The sequence below is a fragment of the Panthera leo genome, chromosome F3 (assembly GCF_018350215.1).
Source record: "Panthera leo isolate Ple1 chromosome F3, P.leo_Ple1_pat1.1, whole genome shotgun sequence".
NCBI classification, from domain to species: Eukaryota; Metazoa; Chordata; class Mammalia; order Carnivora; family Felidae; genus Panthera; species Panthera leo.
In genome coordinates, this window is record NC_056696.1 from 44,955,182 (window position 1) to 44,974,979 (window position 19,798).

Genomic DNA, 19,798 nt, shown 5'->3' on the forward strand with positions numbered 1-19,798 from the left:
CATTGGGGAAGGGAAGGGGAAAAAATAGTTACAAACAAAGAGTGAGGGAGGCCAACCATTAGAGACTCTTAAATACAGAGATCAAATGGAGGGTTGATGGGAGGGGGCTGGGGAAAGGGGAAAATGGGTGATGGGCATTGAGGAGGGCAACTGTTGGCATGAGCACTGGGTATTGTATGTAAGCAATCAACGATGGGAATCTACCCCCAAAACCAAGAGCACACGGTACACACTGTATGTTAGCCAATTTGACAACAAATTACATTAAGAAAAAAAAGAGATATTGTTTGTGATGAAGACACACTGGAGGTGACCACAAGGTCCACTCGGAGAGGACCTCTTCCATCACCACACAGCAGGGAAGAAGGCTCAGCGTCCCTGAGCTTGCTGACCTGGAAAATGTCCCCACGATCTTAAGTGAAAAAACAATACAGATAAAGCATAATTCCATTTGGTTGTATTTTTAACCATACACAACAAAACTGTACGTTTTCATAAGCACACATATACGTGTATTCAAGAAGGCTGACGAGGATGTATGCATCAAATGCTACGGTTACTTCTAGGAGAAAAGGTTTGTGAGGTGAGGGGGCTTTGGATTTCTCGGAACTGTTCCTATGAATACTTCCTAATTTATGTTTAAAGGCTGAACAACTCTGTAAAAATACACTACAAATCACCGAAATGTACCTTTGGAGTTAGTGGATTTTGTAGTATGTAAAATATATCTCAAGAAAACTATCAAAATAACTTAGGAGCATCTGGGTGGCTCAGTCACTTAAGCGTCTGCCTCTTGGTTACAGCTCAGGTCATGATCCCGGGGCACATGGATTGAGTCCCATGCTGGGGGATTCTCTCTCTCGCTCTCTCTCTGGCTCTGCCCCCTGACATCCTCTCCTTTTCAAAAATAAATAATGAAAAACAGAATTAAAAGAGAGGATGATGATGTAGATGATGAAGAAAAAGGTGTTAAGGCAATGAAAGACCAAGAAAGACCAAGAAAATGTCACAGACCAGAGACTAAGACAACATTTATGTGCAAAGTGGTATGGAAAGACATTTCATGGAAAAACTGGGGGAATATGAAGAAAGTCTACAATTGTATTCATAGGACTGTGCCAATGTTAATTCCTTACTTTTGATACCTGTACTCTGGTTATTAAAAACGTTATCGTTACAGGAAGCTGGATAAGAACTCTACACTATCTTTGCAACTCTTCCGTAAATGTAAAATTACTAGAAAAAAAAAAATCAGCAGCAGCAAATACACTTGGCCCAGATATAAAGACACCTCCACAGGCTCACTGCCAAGGCCACAGTGGCCCACCCCAGAAAAACCTGTTTGTTTTTTTCTCGTGTAATCCTTTATTCATATGCATTGGAAGCTGTCATTTCTCAAATCTTTCCCCAGTTTTACCCAAGCTTTTCCCCCAAAGGCACAGCGGACTGACACAGTACCTGTTCCCCAGCAAGGCAATGGCACAGAGGTCACCCTTCTGTACCTGAGGCAGACCAGCAGGGGGCACCACGAGTCCTGGCAGCATCAAATCTGCAGCAAACAAAACAAAAGCATCACAACCTGTATTCTGCCTCTAAACAATTCCAAGTTCTACTTCATCATTTATTCATTCACTCAACCTACAAACCTTTATCAGGTATCAGCAAGGTTATTCATAATGAAAATTAAAAGATGGCAACCCGAGTATCACACCATTTCCCTAGGGGGGCTAGTGGTCCAACTGAAGCACCAAGGCCAGTTCCATGACCTATCTTATTCTGGTTTCCTAAATTTAGCTTACTGACTTAAAGGACAGCATATGGCAGTTCACGAACTGTTTTCTCATTGAAGTACAAAGTACAGGGCTGATTGAAGCCTTTCAACAGCGTCGTAGAGGCCCAGGGACCTCACGGAAGCAGTCAAGAGAGAGATGAAACGCAAACGGGGGAAAAATTCCATTTTTCAACCATATGAACCCAGGAAGTGGGTACATTTATTGGAGTAGTCGGTCCTTCCTAAGTGGGTTTCAGTCGATAGCCAGAATATAGGGAAATCTTCTTACCTGCTCCCCCCATCAGTTTTTCAAGCACCGGAGGCCACGTCGTGAAAGCTGGGAGAAGGTCAGGATAGGACCACAAGGCATACACTGCCCAAAAAGAGACACAGATTTATTGCCAAAAAGTCAATCCCCTGGGGCACTGGCAAAGCCAAACGCGAAGGCCACTTTAATTCAGGGACAGTAAAGGAATCAACTCAAAGCTAGAGAAGAGGCTGTGAGGCCCAAAGAGGGTTCATTCTGGTTTGTTTTGTTTTTAATTTAAACTTATTTATTTAAATTCATTTTAGTTAACATACACCGTAGCGCTGGTTTCAAGGGGTTTCATTCTAAGGCAGATTCTTAAAAACCTGGATGTCACCTGAGACTGGGAGGCCCCATCATTCCACCTGATTGTAGCTGCAGAAATGCGCACAGCAGGTAAAAGCGGGGACAAAGACCCAAGGAGGATTCCATTTGTGACCTCAGAAACAAGTAGACTAAGAACAGGGCACCAGCCTGTAAACAAATTGGAAATTTCAGCATGTTTATTATTTGTATTCCCTCTGTTTTCATAGTGATTAGTGGTAAAAACCCTTAGATCAAAAAGCGCCCGTGTCCGTACAGCAGCAAAGTGGGGTGGGGGCAGCAGTGGCCCAAGGAGACCGCCCTACGCTGCTGTAGCCCAGCTTAGGGCAAGAAAAGCCCCAAGTGACAAAACAGGTGTCAGCAGCTAGAGACAAAAGGACCCTAGATGTCTGAGATCTGTCACAAGGAGAGAAACCAAAGGATCCTGAGAGCCAGACAGAGCCGAAGGAAGAATCCCCGGGGGGTATCTCGATGGGAGTACATCACTAAGACAGCTGGGTACGTGGTTTCATTAACCCAGCTTCTTTCCTATCACAGGATCTTTTCAGTCTCTAAAGAAAATCCTGCTAGTCATCCTTTTAGACGTATTTCTCACATGTTCTGAAATGCCACCCTTTTCGAGACCCCTGCTCCATCCCTAGTTAACCCACTAGGAACTACTATTCCTTCATCTCAGAATATCTCTTGGCAACCACGCTCTTTCTGTATTGGCCCTTTCATTCTCCCTCCTATGGCAGTAAGTTTCGACCTTGAAAGACCCAATTCTAGGGACACTGGGCCCGAAACGATTCTTAGGGATGGTACTGAGAGATTTGGCACTTACGGTTTTGAGTAAGACAGGTGAATGAAAGAAATAAGGAGAAACGGATGCCAGGCAAGGATTACAGTAATGGCCATCCTGTTGCCATACCTGTCGGATACAGATTTTTCTCCACTTCGAACAGGATGGGGTTACCACCGCTCACGTACACGGTCACTGCATCCCCTCTGTGAGCATACAGTTTCACAATGTTGAGCTCCTCCTTTCCAGGTACCAACACAGAGACCTGATCTGTTCCTAGAGTGGGGAAAGCAGCCATCACATCAGCCCGAAGCTTTCTCCTGCAGAAAGCAAACCAATGAGTGGTATGAATCGTGCCTGGATGCATTTTGAGAAATGCAAAGGATTCGGAAGGACTTACTATCAAATCAAAGGGCCAAGGGAAAACTGCTTTATGATGCCCTACTCTCGTACACTCTTCCAAAACATCCTATTCTCTTTCACATCCAATGTCTCCTCTATTGTCACATATTCTTGGGGGCAAGACTTTCCATTTTACGAAGAAAGAGGGAAACTGCAGTAACCAAGTTAGCCTGACTGGAAATTCAGCCCTGCCTTCCTGCCTCTATGCCTAGCCCTCGCACCCACTCCCTTCTCTATATGCTTGGCAAACCTGTCCCGATGCTTAAAAAGCTATACCAGGGCACCAAGAGTGACAACTATAGAACACGGGGTCCAAAATTCGCAACGTGCTATCTGCGTTTGCGACACTGTCTGAACAGATACAGGTCTCCTCAAAACATGTCCCGTAATTCTCCCTCACCTCTCCCTCCATCTGTCTGTCTCTCCTGCCAGAAGTAATCACTAGACACTGTTCCTCCTATCGTTGTAGTTCCCGGTTCCCCATCTGATTTCTCCTCAGGGACTCTAAGCTCTTAGGAGAGTGGCACCCTGTCTGTCTGTCTGTCTGCCTTCCTTCTTGCCTTTGTTTCTTTTTTGGCGCCCTCCGCAATACCTTCTATAGATCGCAGTCAGTAAGCGCTGGTTGAATTACGTTTTCCTTTAAACGAACGACAATATCCAAAAGATAGCCTGGGAGATAAATCAGGCCTCCTCTCCCTCTTCACCCTCAAAACATGTCTATTCCAGCCTGGTCCCTTGGGGTCCCTTCCCCCGCTGGACCCCTCGGCCTCCACCCCGGGTCGGCTGAGCTAGTCCAAAAGGGCTGTGGGCCAGCCGGGATGGAGAAATGGCTGGGTGTCCTGGTGGGCGGAACAGGGCCCTTCTCTCCCTCACCTGTCCGACCCCTTGATGGCCGTGTTGGACTTGACCCGAAAGGCCTTGGCAAACATGTCTGCTGGAGTGGCCTGGGGAAGAGAAGGAGAGCACAGACGCCAGGGGCCGTCAGGAACGCGACAACGCGGCACCGTCCCGACCCGCAGCCCTGGGGGCAGCCATGCTGGGGCCCGGCCGGGAAAGAGGCCCGGCTGGAAACCCGGGCCGCGCAGCTTCGCGGCTTTGGCCGCTGCCGAGACCGCGGCCGCCCCTACTGACAGGACCCGGAACTGAAGCAGGGAGGGCGGGGCCCGGGGAAGGCGGGGCGGATTCCCGCTCCGGCCCTGCGCCTGCGCGACTGGCTGGCTCCTGCACGCCTGCAGGGGTCCCGCGGTGGCTAAGGTGCCTCTGTCTATTGCCGCTCAGTAGGCGTTAGGGCGTCTTGACTTCCCTTCAGTTTAATTCAGCCCCACAGAAGTACGTGACCGTTGTGTTTTATTCGTTTCGTAGCCCTCTCGAATGGTTTTCTTAACGGCTTTGTTTGTCTTTGCATTTAATTGCACGCTAGGAAGTCTCCGAATTTTCTCTTTTGTTTTAAATTTACATGGGGTGATAGCAATACGGGGAATCCGCCCTCGTCCAAGGTTTGCGCCTCCTGTTATGAGTAAAAACACTACAAACAATCTTCCAATCTGTTTTAAAATATTTTTGACCACCTGTAGGTAACTTTTGCAAAGCGTTATTGCATTTTGGGTCAGGTGTTATATGGGGAGGGGAGGGTTTTCCAAAACTAATTAAATTATTCACGTTGTTTAATAGAAAAAAAAAAAATCTGTGAGCCAGATTAGGGTCAGGTTATGGCTTGGCTTCTCCCTAGCAATGTGATCCTGAGCCAACGACTTATTCTTTCTAAAACCCTTGAATTCTCTGAAAGATGTGCATGGAGTACCTATGTCATAGGGTTTCCATGCGAAACGATTGACGTAATGAGTGTGATGTGCTACACAGTGTTTTGCAAATTTCCAGTCATATCTTTCAAAATTCTGACAGGTGTGAAGTTTTGGGTTTCCCTGAAAGGGACTGCTGTGTGCCCTGGAGGCATGGATTTAAAGACCTGGGGTCTTGGCTCCTACTAGGTTAATTTTTGCGCATGGGAACGGTTAAGGGCAGAGTGTCCATCCACCAGGAAATAAATACTAATTGCTCGTTCGCTGACACAGTTACACAAAGGAGGATTTCACACTGCGCGTCCAAAGATTAGGTCTCCCAGTGTCTGCCCGCCACCAGGATTCTTACAAGGGCCCCTAACGTGGCCTGGGGCCAGGCGCAACTTGGGCTCCTCCTACCCTTCTGACCCAGGAGGCCTTTATTCTCAAGCACCCCAGCGACAAGGCCAAGGTCAGAGGAGCCCAGAGGAGGGCAGTGCCAGACAGCCTTTTCCCTTCTGGCTCCCAACGCAGCCACATGTGGGGACGCTTGATCCAGACTGTGCTGTTGACCAGTGTCTACCGCAGCACAGCTACTGAGGCAGCCTCTGTGCAGGGAGCTGAGGAAGGCTAGTCAAGAGAAGATTAGAATAATAAATACGAAAACAGCAAGGTACAGATAAATGTGTAAAATCACCTCCCTTCTATATATTGAAAAAAGGAGATTAACAAACACTGGGAGGATGACAGAAACTAATAAAAATATAACTTTATTAAATGAGGAACAGATAAATGATGGAAAAAGCTTACTCTTCACAGAGCCTTGTCATGTGACTTTGACTTTTTTTTTTTAATTTTTTTTTCAACGTTTTTTTATTTATTTTTGGGACAGAGAGAGACAGAACATGAACGGGGGAGGGGCAGAGAGAGAGGGAGACACAGAATCGGAAACAGGCTCCAGGCTCCGAGCCATCAGCCCAGAGCCTGACGCGGGGCTCGAACTCACGGACCGCGAGATCGTGACCTGGCTGAAGTCGGACGCTTAACCGACTGCGCCACCCAGGCGCCCCGTGACTTTGACTTTTGAAACATGTAGCTGTTTTTCATATCTAAAAAGTTTAGCTTAATAGAGGAAGAAGCATGATTTAAAATTAAAATATGAATGCAAATAAATGTAAAACTGTATTAAGTTGGGAAGTGAACCAGAAGGTTCAGAAACCTTCAGGATTATTTGAAGTCATTTTGGAAGAGAGTACTTACATTCAGAGTTGAACATCCCGGGACAAAATCAATGCCAAGACATTGTAACCTTCATTCAGTAGGTTACCTGGTAGTAGTAATGTTTGCATTAAACTTTTTATATTATTTTTGCAAATATTGAAATATAAGAATATGTGAGTAAAGAGAAGAGACAGAAAATGTACTAGAAAGTTTTTAACCCTGTGTTATTAAACTTGAATTGTAAGATCCAATAGGAGCAAATGAATTTTAAATTTCACTTCTATTTCAGTCTTCTGACAAGCAAAAAGACATTTAAAGACGTTTCCACAGTGTTGAACATTTCTATTTCAGCATAATTCTCTTCACAGCATGGTACAATTCTTGGGTTCTAAACACTATTTCCCAGTAAAAGGAATCAGACCCCTTTGGAAAGGTGTATGCTTACAGGCGTTGGGCAGGGAAATACCCAGCGAGCCTGGAACATCATGTTGTCTTAAGAAATGCTCAAAGAATGATGGGGTATAACAAGCAATCAGCAGCTAGTTTCAAGAGGCTCTCAACTAGCCAAATTTGGGATACTTTGAGTTTCAAAGACAATGCCTAGAATTAATTATGACAAATTGAATAAATAACAATTCAGGAATCCATGCTGATTATCTATCTATCTATCTATCTATCTATCTATCTATTTATTTATTATTGTGAGAGAGAGAGGAGAGCTCGGTGGGGAGAGTGGGGCAAATGGAAAGAGAGAAAGAATCTTAAGCAGGCTCCCCACTCAGCGCACAGCCCAGAGCTCGAGCCCTGGGCTCGATCCCATGACCTGAGCCAAAATCCTGTTGGATGCTCCACTGACTGAGCCACCCAGGTGCCCCGGTGATACATTAAAAAATATACATATATATATATATGGGGCGCCTGGGTGGCTCAGTCGGTTGAGCATCTCTCTTCAGCTCAGGTCATGATCTTCCCGCTCTGAGTTCACGTCCCGCGTTGGGCTGTGGGCTGACAGCTCAGAGCCTGGAGCCTGCTTCAGATTCTGTGTCTCCCCCTCTCTCTGCCCCAACCCACTCGTATTCTGTTTCTGTCTCTCTCAAAAATAAACAAACATTAAAAAAAAATTTAAAAAATGTGTACATATGTAAAGCTATCAGAAGGTCAGTATTATCAAGTTCTTATTCTAAAATATTCCTAATTAGTACCAAGGGCACAATAGTTGGATTCTAAACACTATTTCCCAGTAAAAAGAATCACGGGTGTCTGGGTGGCTCAGTTGGTTAAGTGTCTGACCTCCACTCAGGTCACAATCCCGTGGTTCACGTGTTCAAGCCCTGCATCTGGCTCTGTGCTGACACCTCAGAGCCTGGAGCCTGTTTTAGATTCTGTGTCTCCCTCTCTCTCTGCCCCTCCCCCACTCATGCCCTATCTCTCTCTCTCTCTCTCTCTCTCAAAAATAAATAAACATTAAAAAAAAGATTCAGACCTTTTTGGAAACATGTATGCTCTCAGGTATTGGGCAGGGAAGTATACAGGAAGCTTGGAACATCATGTTGTACTAAAGAGAAAAGAAATGCTCAAAGAATAATGGGGTACAACAAGGCAATAAGGAGCTCATTTCAAGAGGCTCTCACTAGCCAAATTTGGGATAATTTGAGCTTCAGAAATAATGACTATATTTAATTGTGACAGTTGAATACATAAAAATTCATGAATTCATGCTGATACATTTATTATTTTTTTATTTTTTAATTAATTAATTAATTAATTATTATTATTTTATTTTTTTGAGAGTGCAAACTCAATGGGTGGAAGAGGGGCAAAGGGAGAGAGAGCAAGAATCTTAAACAGGCTCCACACTCAGCACAGAGGCTGAGCTGGAGCCCAGGGCTCAATCCCATGACCCTGGGATCATGAACTGAGCCAAAATCTAGTCAGATGCTCAACCAACTGAGCTACCCAGGCTCCCCACTGATACAACTTTTAAAAAAAGAAAAAGAAAAAGAAAGAATATCTCTAAAGCCATCAGAAGGTGGCTTTATCAAGTCCTTACTCCAAAAATTGGAAATTAAAGAGCAAATATAAAGATTTACCAAATCTTTTTAGGTAAAAGTATTAAGGAGTTGGCAAATCAGCACTCATCTTTACATGGGAATGGCAATAAATGCAGAAAAATATTAGAATTAATCTTAAAATTTACTATTTCGCAGCCAAAAATGAAAATAATTGGTTATAGGCCATATTGGTTACAAGGCAAGTGTCGTACATACATTCCACAGGCTTTGGGTGAAAGGTTCTGGAGAAATAGTATATACACCAATATTGACAGCAAAGATAACTTGTGGATTGTAACAATATTCCTTTAAATGTGAGAAAACTGACTGTCATTTGTGATTCAGATTTAGATAAATCGGCTCCAGCAGAGACAGCCTGGTTTCTCATTCTGAGAATACCACTTGATTTGATGCAAATGAAGGAAGAAGATATCACCTTAAGATACTTTTACCTTGGATGAGCACTGGGTGTTGTATGGAAACCAATTTGACAATAAATTTCATATATTAAAAAAAATACTTTTACCTTGCTTATATCTTTATTTTCATCCTAAAAATTTCATGTTTTTGTAGAAGTTAAAAATGTTTTCGGTCAACTGATTTTAACTGTTTATGTTGTTTGAAATGTATGAATTTAAAAATTGCATTTCAGACTCTTGTGGTTGAATGTGTTCAAAACTATACCAACAAAATCGTGGAGATGTCATTAGATTTGAACATCTTTACCAAAGAGGTCTTCATAGTTCTCAACATGTATTGCCTTACTTTATCTTTATTTTAAAACAACATATTCTTGGGGCGCCTGGGTGGCGCAGTCGGTTAAGCGTCCGACTTCAGCCAGGTCTCACGATCTCGCGCTCCGTGAGTTCGAGCCCCGCATCAGGCTCTGGGCTGATGGCTCGGAGCCTGGAGCCTGTTTCCGATTCTGTGTCTCCCTCTCTCTCTGCCCCTCCCCCGTTCATGCTCTGTCACTCTCTGTCCCAAAAATAAAAAAAAAAAAAAACAAATTAAAAAAAAAAAAAAAAAAAAAAAACCCCAACATATTCTTGTGGTTCAAAGGTGATGTATAGTAAAGACAGATACAATGGAGAATGCAGGTTAGTATTAAGAAGTTAAACAGCTACTCTTAACCCTAGTTTCTCTAAATTCTGCTGTCAATTTTTTATTGTGCTTCCTGACAATCTTTGTTTTATAAATATTTATTCAGTGTTCAAAGCACACTGTGTGTGTGTTTACACTTGACATCAGATTTTTTGTTACTTTTCATGTCATGTTATCATAGTTATGTACCCAGTTCGATTCTAATCTCCCTTTATTCTTTCTTTAATTTTCATTGTGCTAGAGAGTTATCTTGTAGGAGATCATGTATTCCATTCTTTTTTTGGTATATCTTTCTTTTGATAGATAAGCAAAAGTAAGTAATAACTACTTACATCGTGTTAACATAGGTATGACGTAGTTAGGTTTTGAAGTGTTTTTGAAGTGAAACTATTTTGAAGATGGAAAAGCCTTTTCTCCCATTTCCTCCAAAACGGACGGTCTCAGGAAGCCTCAGAAGTTACCGAGGAAGATTTGAGAAAGGTAGGAGAAAGATGCATAGAAGTCGTCACTGAAGTGATTGAATCTCATTTCTTGTCATAGATATTTTTTTAATAGGACACAAAGCATTTTGGTTTGCCAAGTTTTAATGAAGTGCTTTTAAGAAGTGATTTATTCACTTCTCAGATTATAATTACATCATCCATGAAATATTTAACACAGATTCTGATATGAATATAAAGGAGTTTAACAATACCTGACAAAATAAGCATGAAAAATTTGAATAAATGTACATGTTTTAATTTTAGGACTGCATCTTAACCATATTTTGTACACAAACAGGATAGGTCAGTTTCCCGTCCCAACAGGTTGCTCGGAATGTTTGTTGTGATGTCTGTCTACGATATCCAGAATTACATTGAAATTGAACAGTTTCCCTTGTTTGGAAATATCTCTTTTTCTTAGAAGACCATCCTAATTGTATGTTATGTTTTTTCATGGTTTCTTCTGATACTATACAAACATCTGAAGATTTAAAAAAAATGAACATAAGCATTAAGTAGTAAACAAATATTTTCCACAGAATTTCAGACTTTCAAAGTAGAATTGTCTGCACTGGTCCAGGGCTTTGTTCTCAAAACCTTTTCCAACCAGTTCATTGAAAATCCATCACATAGATGTAAATCATTTTAAATGATTAACGATGTAAAAATGAGGTACTGTGTTTAAGGTGTGCTAATTAAATGTTATAATGAAAGATGCATCATGTCAATAACAATAGGAAGAGCTTTCATTACAGAATATTTTGGTGCTGTGGTTGCTTGACTAAGACCTTTTTTCTAATTTTATTTCTTCACATATTAATATTTGGTAGTCAAACATTTGATAGAATGATTGTGGTTAATCCATGAATATTCTGTTAATAAAGCAAAACACCTTTCTCATTATAGTGATTTTCCCAGGATCCAGGTGAATATTAAGATATTTACCCAAGCACTTTGGCGGTTCTGACCACTGTCCATATCTGCATGTGATGACCTTGTTTCCCTCAAGCACATACAAGGACTGGCACTGGTACTCAACAGATGACCCTGGAGCATATTCTGATGTTGGGAATGTGGTCATGTCTCCATTGTCAATAGCCGGAGGGGGCCCACATTTTTCTTTAGGGTCTAAAAAAGAATATTATTTGATTTATTGAACATCCAAAGAAAAACAGGGTAAAGTAAAGCAAATAAAAATATAGCACAATATACAACATCAAGACTGGTGATTTCTGCTGACAGAAATGATTCATTGGAGAAATTCTAATCACTGAAACTGAGAAGAACACTTTTAAGCACTTCCTTTTATCCCACATGAAAGCACACACAAAGCATTAACAAATTGTCTGCTTTGTAGTATTCTGGTATTAAAAAACATTTTCCCTAGTGAATAAATGCCAGACAGATGGAGAGCTAATATACACAAAGAAATTTTCTCATTAGTTACAACATATTGTAGTGTCTATTGGATCTCAAGTCACTGTGTATTGACTTTCATTGTTATTACAAAAGAAACATCAGCTTTAATTAAGTCAAAGAATTACAAATTTGTATAATGTGAAAGGGAATTGTTGGCCTCCTATTCTGGACAAGGTGAGGTAGAAACATTTCTGCTAATCCCTTTGCTAAGTAAAACTAAAAACCCTGAACGTATCATAAAAAACAATAAAAGGGATTATGGAAGTTGCAGAGTAGATATCGATCTCATCAGAGACCTTGGGATTCAAGGAATTACACTGTAGTCAGTGAATTTGGGTTTTCATTGTCTCTTCTATGGATCCTGGACTGAGCACTGAAGAAGACTGGAACCCAGAAACAATATCAAGTTCATGGAAAAAAAAAAAAAAATTCCAAGAATTGCCTGCTCTCTTTAGCCAAAGGCCCAGGAAAGGAGTATTCTAACAAGACAGAAGTATTTTTTTACAGTATTCGAATAAGTCCGAAAAAACATCATCAAGAAACCATGACCATTCCTCTCCACTTGTTGCTCAGAGATCAACAGTGATCAACACAGGCCAAGTGAGGTGCCCAGACTTCTATCCACACTCAGGGAACAAGACGCCTCTCCACTTTCCATGGTGTCAGTGGAGGCCAAGTGGGAAGTCTGGACTCGCACTCTGGCAGTTTTGGAGGCCTGATAAATAAGAGATGTCAATAAAATCCGGAGCCTTAAAGCATAATATCCAAAATGTCTAGAATACAACTGAAAATCATTCATTATAGGGGTGCCTGGGTGGCTCAGTGGGTTGAGCATCCAACTCTTGATTTGCGCACAGGTCACGATCTCACGGTTCCTGAGTTTGAGCCCTGTGTTGGGCTCTGTGCTGGCAGAGAGGAGCCTGCTTGGGATTCTCTCTCCCTCTCTCTGCCCCTCCCCTGCTCACACACTGGAATGAGTGCTCACTTTCCTAAAATAAATACACCTTTAAAAAAAGAGAGAAAAACATCACTCATTATGCCAAAGACCAGGAAAACCTCAAAAGAGAAAAGATAATCAACACATGGCAACACTGAGATGACACAGAGAATGGAATTATTTAGTGATGGTTTTTCAAAATCCAATGGGAATTATAGCACAGAAAAATAGACTCATGGATTTTTAAAAATCCTCACTGGATGGGCTCTATCATGGATTACACATGACAGAAGGATAAATAAACTCGAATATAGAATACAGACTACTCACTTTGAAAACAAACAAAAGTGGACAGGGCTTCAGGGACCAGTAAGAGTATAGCAAAAGACTGGACAACCAGAAAGGGAAAAGAAAGGGGTTAGAGATGAAAACAAACAAACAAACAAACAAACAAATAAAAAACCCTCAAACAATAATGGCTGAAAATCTCCCATGTTGGGCACAAGGCATAAACATTCATACTGAAAAAGCCAAACAGGATAATCCTAAAGAAATTCAAGCCAAGATACATCATAATCAAACTGAGGGAAACTAAAGAAAAGGAAAAATCTCAAAAGCAGCTACACAGAAATTAGGCAAACCTCTAAGGGAAAAAGGGTTCAAGTGTCCGTGGGGTTCTCATCCGTGTCCATGGATCCAGAGAGAAGTGACAACGTTTCTCAAGTGCTAGAAGAAAAGAAACTGTCATCTCTGAATGCCACATCCAGTGACGCCATCCTTAGGATACAAGGGAGAAATAAAGACGTTCTGAGACAATGGAAAAGGGGGAAAATATCTCCAGCAGATCTACCTTTAAAGAATTGCTAAAGGAATTCTTCAAATAGCACCGAAAAGATAACAGAAGGAGGACTGAGACTTCATGCAGGAAGAAAGAACAAGGCAACTGAGAAAAATAAGGGTAAATATAATAGACTCTTTTTCCTAAGGAGTTTGTTATATTGGATGTTTGGGCAACATTGTATCATTTCCTATAGTGCTCAACATATGTAGAAGAAACACTTAACATTTATCCCCCCCCCCCCCCACCAAAAGGTATTTATGTTTAAAATGCGGGAGGGTAAGAGGTGCCTGAGGGTTTTAGTCACTTAAGCACCTGACTCTTGATCTCAGCTCAAGTCTTGATCTCAGGGTGGTGAGTTCAAGCCCCGCAATGGGTTCCACGCTGGCTGTGCAGCATACTTAAAAAAAAAAAAAAAAAAAAAAAAAGTAAAATAAAATAAAATGTGGGGAGGATAAATGGACCTAAATGGAAGTAAGGTTTCCACATTTCACTTGAAGTGGTAAAATGTCAATTCCGGGAGGAGTGATAAGCTATCTATGTACATCTTAATATTAGGGCAACCACTAATGAAACTATACAATGAGATATGCCCCCAAACAATATAGAGGTGTCAAAATAATATTATTTTAAGATGTTTCAAAAATCTACAGTGATGAGAAGAAGGAAATGGAAGTTAGAAACAGGAAACACAAAACAAACAGTAAAATGCCTGACACAGCCCCTAATCTATCAAAAACTACTTTAAGTGTAAGTGGTTTAAATACCTCAGTGAAAAGACTGAAATGGCAGAGCGCACACGTAAACAAGAACCGACCGTCTGGCGTCTAAAGAAACTCGCTTTAAACGTGAAAACATAGGTGGGATCAAAGTAAAAGACTGGAAAATATATATGCCAGGCGAAAGTGGATTTGAAAACAAGTGGCTATAATATCGCCTTTGTTGGCTTCCCTCTTTCGTAAACTCTAAATGCTGGAGTGTCCTATGATCGAGTTCTCAGACTTTTTCTTCAGTATACACTAATTCCTGGGTTGAGCCCAACTAGTAACCTTCCTTTAAATATAATCCACACGCTGAAGAAGCCCAAATTTGTATCAAATTCTGGGATCACGCCCCAGCTGCGGATTCCATGTCTCCAAGTGGAATTTCATAGAGCTGTCAAATGTCCTCAATGTATCTTTAATACATTTATTCCTCAGGAAATAACCGAGTGTCTTAATGCTTAACACAGAGAGAATTTTCCATGATTCCAGCTGTCCTAATCTGGTCAAATCTTTCATAAAATAAATACATCCACAAAAAGTCCACTGAAAGAAAAAACTGGATTTTAAGCACCATCACTTTATTAGAGATTAAAAATGAACCAAAATAACTACTTCATTATATATTTATATTAACATATTTAGTCCCTGAAATTATCTCTTAATAGTTAAAGAGAATATTTTAAGGGAAATAAAACACTTTACCTACGCACTGAGGTGGTTGTGTCCAGTTCCCATTTGAACATGTCACTTCTCTGCCCCCAACCAGGTAAAAAGGTATGATGCATTCATAACGTGCCCTCTGACCAGGCAGATACTTAGACATCTCATCCAGTATAATAGCATTTTTCACTCTGGGTGGATTCCCACAGGAAATATCTGAATAGAAAGAAAAAAAGTCGCATCTCTAACATAATGGTCATTTTGAATCGCAAATCAGCGAATGGGATTCCAAATAGATCTCTAAGAGGATTTTAAATCAACAGTTAATCTGTCATGAAAGGCTGCTAATTTTAAGAAATTTACATATAAGATTGAAGAAAAGGAGATAAAGCAATATCTTTTATTTTATAAGACTTGGCAAAATAACAGAAAAATAAATGTATAATTGACAAAAACAGCCTTCAATGATTCTTTCTTGCAAACGCTTAAGGACATTTCAATGCATAATGTATAATTCACCAGTGAGATTCAGGTGGACGTAAATGTAACAGGCTATAGGTATGGCTCCTAGACTGGAGTATACACTGAATCCCTTGGGAATTGTTAAGACACTTTCAGGGTTGCAGCCCCAGAGTTTTTGCCACCACAGGTCTGAGCAAGCCTGTGAATTCACATTTGCGTTTCTAACCATTTCCCAGAAGATGCTGATTCTGTTCTTCCAGAGACCACAGTTTGAGAACCACTGGGCTTTCAGATTGACCACTGAGTACACAATTCTATCCCTTTATGTTAAAACATAAACTTCTTCGACCTGGCCTCCAAGAATAATCCATGTCCATTTCATAAGTGCTGTTAGAAGGAATTGCATATTATATTAGTGAAGACATTTTGACAAATAGGTTTCAAAATTTCATTGAAGTACCTCTGCATATTGGCTTTCCTATCCATTGGCTGTTAATACACTGGATAGTATTTGGTCCATCCAAAAGGTAATTATTTGGACATTTATAAGTCACTTTTTCTCCTGACCTATAGAACGTCTTCTTCGGGCCTATGGGTGTGGCATTACCGAAGTCGGGTAAGCTAAAACAATCCGTGTCTGAAAGAAAAAGAATATGTACTTGTTCAGTAAATATTTTAAAATACATAATGGCTAATAACTATAATGTAGAATAATAGGTACACATCGAACCAATGAATACCTTGCAAAATTTTTCTTATACCTTGAAAAAATATGTTAGAAGTCTTCCTTATATTATATTGAATAGTCCTATGTTTATCAAAGTATAACATGGGGATGATGACGTAAGTCTGAAGAGATATGGATACATGTAATGCTTGATCACACGTCTTACATTCAAATTCTTTCTTGCCCATACAAGCCATCTACCTTATGTATTTGTATTTTCACCTCTGTCAAAATCTGTTACCCTTATTCATGTCAAATATCTCAGAAAACTATACGTACAAGGAGATAACTGACAGACTAACAGTAAATTGAATAATGATGGGATTGATGAGCAGGGACCAGCTGTGACACAGGAACAGAGATGAGAAGTCTGAGGATGTGTATCACAGGAGGTCTAATGTGCACACACGGTGACATGAAAGTGAAAGAATTTGGCTCATGCTGTCACACTTTTATTATTACTACGGCTATTAATTCTCTACTAGAATCCACAGCTTCCCAGAGATACCCTGTTGAATTCTGGAATTACTGCCTAGTTTCATATTTGTATCATTTATGCTCTGAATTAAGAATATTTATCAATCGCAGAGGAAAATTAAATACACTATACTTTTGCACTCTGGTGGATGGGACCATTTTCCTCCTATACATCTTATGAATGCAGGTCCATTAATCTCAAAACCTTTGGTGCATTTGTACGTTACTTCTTCCCCATATTGGTAACTGTCTGACACGTGAGATAGAATACCATGTGGAATCAAGTGTGGTGGCTCACAAGAAAGTCCTAAAAAAAGAAAGAGACAAAGAAAGAATGACTCCATGTTTTACTAAAACTGAAACTTAATTTTATGCATTGGTTGACAAATTTGGCAGTTTATTTGAAAAAAATAACACAGGATCTGCAATTATATCACGGAGATGGTGTGCAAATGCTTCCCAAAACCATCATTCTGATGTATCCAGTTGACAACCTGAGTAGGAATTTGAAACTAAACATGTCAGTACATTATCAGCCATAGCGACTTCTTTCTAGATTGGTTTCCTGAGGCAAGGGAAACAAAAGCAAAAATAAAGTATTGGGATTACATCAAAATAAAACACTCGTGTACAGTGAAGGGAACAATCAACAAAACTAAAAGACAAGCTACAGAAAGGGAGAAGATATTTGTGAATGATGTAACTGATAAAGCGTTAGTAACCAAAATATATAAAGACCTTATAAAACTCAACACCCCCAAACCGTAACCCAGTTAAAAATGGGCAGAAGGCAAGAACAGACATAGATCCAAAGAAGACATACAGACAGCCAACAGACACATAAAGAGATGCTCAACATCACTGATCATCAGGGAGATGCAATTCAAAACTACAATGGGATATCACCTCACACCTGTCAGATAGGCTAAAATCAACACACAAGAAACAACAGGTGTTGGCAAAGATGTGGAGAAAGGGAAACCCTCCTGCAGTGTTGGTGTGGGAATGCAAACTTGTGCAGCCACTCTGGAAAACAGGGTGAAGATTCCTCAAAAAGTTAAACGTAGAACTACCCTATGATCCAGCAATTGCACTACTAGATATTTACCCAAAGAATACAAAAATACTACTTCAAAGGGACTCATGTGCCTTGATGTTTATAGCAGCATTATTTCCAATAGCCGAGATATGGAAGCAGCCCAAGTGTCCACTGATAGATGAATGAATAAAGAAGAGGGGGTACAAATACACAATGGAATATTACTCAGTCACAAAAGAAAGAAATCTTGCCATCTGCAATGACACAGACGGAGCTACAGAATATAATGCTAAGCGAAATGAGTCAGAGAAAGATAAATAACATATGATTTCGCTTATATGTGGCAGTTAAGAAACAAAACAAATGAGCAAAGGGGGGTGGTGGGGGGAAGAGGGAGAGAGGCAAACCGAGAAACAGACTCTTAATTATAGAGAACAATGTGACGGTTACCAGAAGGGAGGTGGGTGGGAGGATGGGTTTAGCAGGTGATGGGGATTAAGGAGGGCACTTGTGATGAGCACCGAGTGTTGTATGGAAGTGTTGAATCACCATATCCTACAACTGAAACTAATATTACACTGCATGTTATCTACCTGGAATTTAAACTAAAACTTAAATAATAAAAATAAAAAAATAAAAATGTCAATATATTTATGAAAGACACTATCAGTGTTTCTCAAACTAATAGTGAATAATAAAAAGAAGAGCATTGAGAATTAATCATCTTAGGTACCATGTGTTGTAAGAACTCACATGACATTATAGGAAAAACAAAAGAAATTTATAAAAACTCATGGCAAAGCAATCAGTACAAGTTCCATATATAAATGGGTAGGAATATGAATAGGCGGTATGTATACGGACAGAGAGGTTTAGTTGTACTACACATCTAGTTTTCATTAAACAATTGCCAGAATTCAAAGTGAGTCTGTAATGAGTCAATGAAATTATCACAAAGAGGATAGATTTGATTGTGCAAAAATTGTTGTTAAGGTACATGAATATATAAATGATTTTAGATATTTAGCTGTAAGTGATTCTATATATTTAGAAACCTAAAGGATTCTTTCTCACGAATTTGATGACAATTGATAATGCTTAATGGATTATATCGAAAATAGAATTGTGGTGTGCATACTGTCCTCACCTACACACTGAGGTGGAGAACTCCATTTTCCCATGTGGCACGTTATCTCATCTTTTCCAGATATCCTGAAACCATCCTCGCAAGTGTAATTTAATTTGGTGCCATGTACATAAACCTCAGGTTTCAATGTTTCGTCCATCTCTTCTGAAAATTGAGACGATTTAATGGTTCCATGTTCTATCTGAGGTGGTTGAGGACATGGGCTTTTTTCTGTATAAAGAACAGAGATCAATATTTAAATTGAAAAATGTAATCAAATACTAGTTGAGGTTGTAAAATAAGGATAATCTGAAAAATTAAATTACTGAAAAACTAAAAAACATCTGAAATTTGCAAGCTTATGTCTCCATCAAATCTACAGTAGTATCTGCTTGTTCACTCTGCCCCCACATTCTTGTCCTGTTCATCATGAGTGAAATAGGCACAAACAAATTTTCTATGGTATTTACACAGTAACCCAAAGTTTTTGTCTGTTTCTTTCATAGAAGTGAAAGAATGCCGATTGATTTGTATACTTAGATTGCAATTTACTGTTTCAAGATAAAGTGAAATAGATAGACAGAAAGGTCCTTATCTTGTTCATTTACACAAAGCACAGGGGAGTATTAACCTCATTTGAAAGAATGTTACAAAGCAAGTTATGCATTACTGACCAACGCAGTGTGGTATTGACTGCCATCTTCCATCCTTGCACACGATTTCCTCTGCATCCTGAATTATATAATTGTCTTGACAGACAACAGATACTTTTTCTCCATCCTGATAATTTACCGTCGTTGCCATATTGTGAGCATTGGGAATCTGAGGTGGAGGTGGGCATGACTGCATTTGTACTTCTACAAATATGAAAATTAGATTTCGTGATGAAAATCACAAGTTAAAAATACTAAAGAGAAAGCCCAATAATAATGTATCATAAACAATCAAATAATAAGGTTATGCTTAAATATGTGATGCTCTTCAGCTTGTAGAGCGCTTTAATACATCACACGTGGTCTTAATGGTAGTATCTTCCTTTTATTCCTTCTGTGATAAATCGTGCATAATTTATGTAAAACTTCTTTTAATTATTTCTAACCATTACGATGTACTAACTGAATCATCCACTCA

At 40.1% G+C, this 19,798-nt stretch overlaps 2 protein-coding genes across 6 annotated transcripts in view; both read right to left on the reverse strand.

Moving 5' to 3' along the window:
- CFH (complement factor H) overlaps window positions 1-19,798 on the reverse strand; it is a 223,717-nt gene that overhangs the window by 104,235 nt on the left and 99,684 nt on the right. For 3 of the 5 annotated variants that reach the window (XM_042925930.1, XM_042925931.1, XM_042925933.1), the window contains 7 exons: window positions 19,342-19,524; window positions 18,689-18,898; window positions 16,636-16,809; window positions 15,759-15,935; window positions 14,879-15,052; window positions 11,164-11,346; window positions 10,303-10,699 (listed from right to left, as the gene is read on the reverse strand). The exons of the other annotated variants lie outside the window; for them this stretch is intronic. In XM_042925930.1, the coding sequence (XP_042781864.1) occupies window positions 10,479-10,699; window positions 11,164-11,346; window positions 14,879-15,052; window positions 15,759-15,935; window positions 16,636-16,809; window positions 18,689-18,898; window positions 19,342-19,524 (1,322 nt within the window). In that variant the 3' untranslated portion in view covers window positions 10,303-10,478. Of the gene's footprint in view, window positions 1-10,302; window positions 10,700-11,163; window positions 11,347-14,878; window positions 15,053-15,758; window positions 15,936-16,635; window positions 16,810-18,688; window positions 18,899-19,341; window positions 19,525-19,798 lie in introns of those variants that run through there. 5 annotated transcript variants of the gene reach the window in all.
- On the reverse strand, window positions 232-6,639 carry LOC122212373. Its single transcript, XM_042926234.1, has 8 exons — window positions 6,624-6,639; window positions 5,784-5,993; window positions 4,911-5,092; window positions 4,459-4,708; window positions 3,313-3,459; window positions 2,061-2,144; window positions 1,459-1,549; window positions 232-392 (listed from the first exon to the last, which is right to left on the reverse strand). The coding sequence occupies exons 1-8, from the start codon at window positions 6,637-6,639 to the stop codon at window positions 260-262; spliced, it is 1,113 nt and encodes a 370-aa protein (XP_042782168.1). The 3' UTR covers window positions 232-259.

Bases quoted from the DNA above. Each gene is read 5' to 3' on its own strand.
- LOC122212373 (XM_042926234.1), bottom strand. The intron at 3,460-4,458 runs GTGAGGGAGAGA...TCCCCACTCTAG, and splicing joins GCCATCAAGGGGTCGGACAG to GAACAGATCAGGTCTCTGTG. The intron at 2,145-3,312 runs GTATGGCAACAG...CTTTTTGGGCAG, and splicing joins GAAAAATCTGTATCCGACAG to TGTATGCCTTGTGGTCCTAT.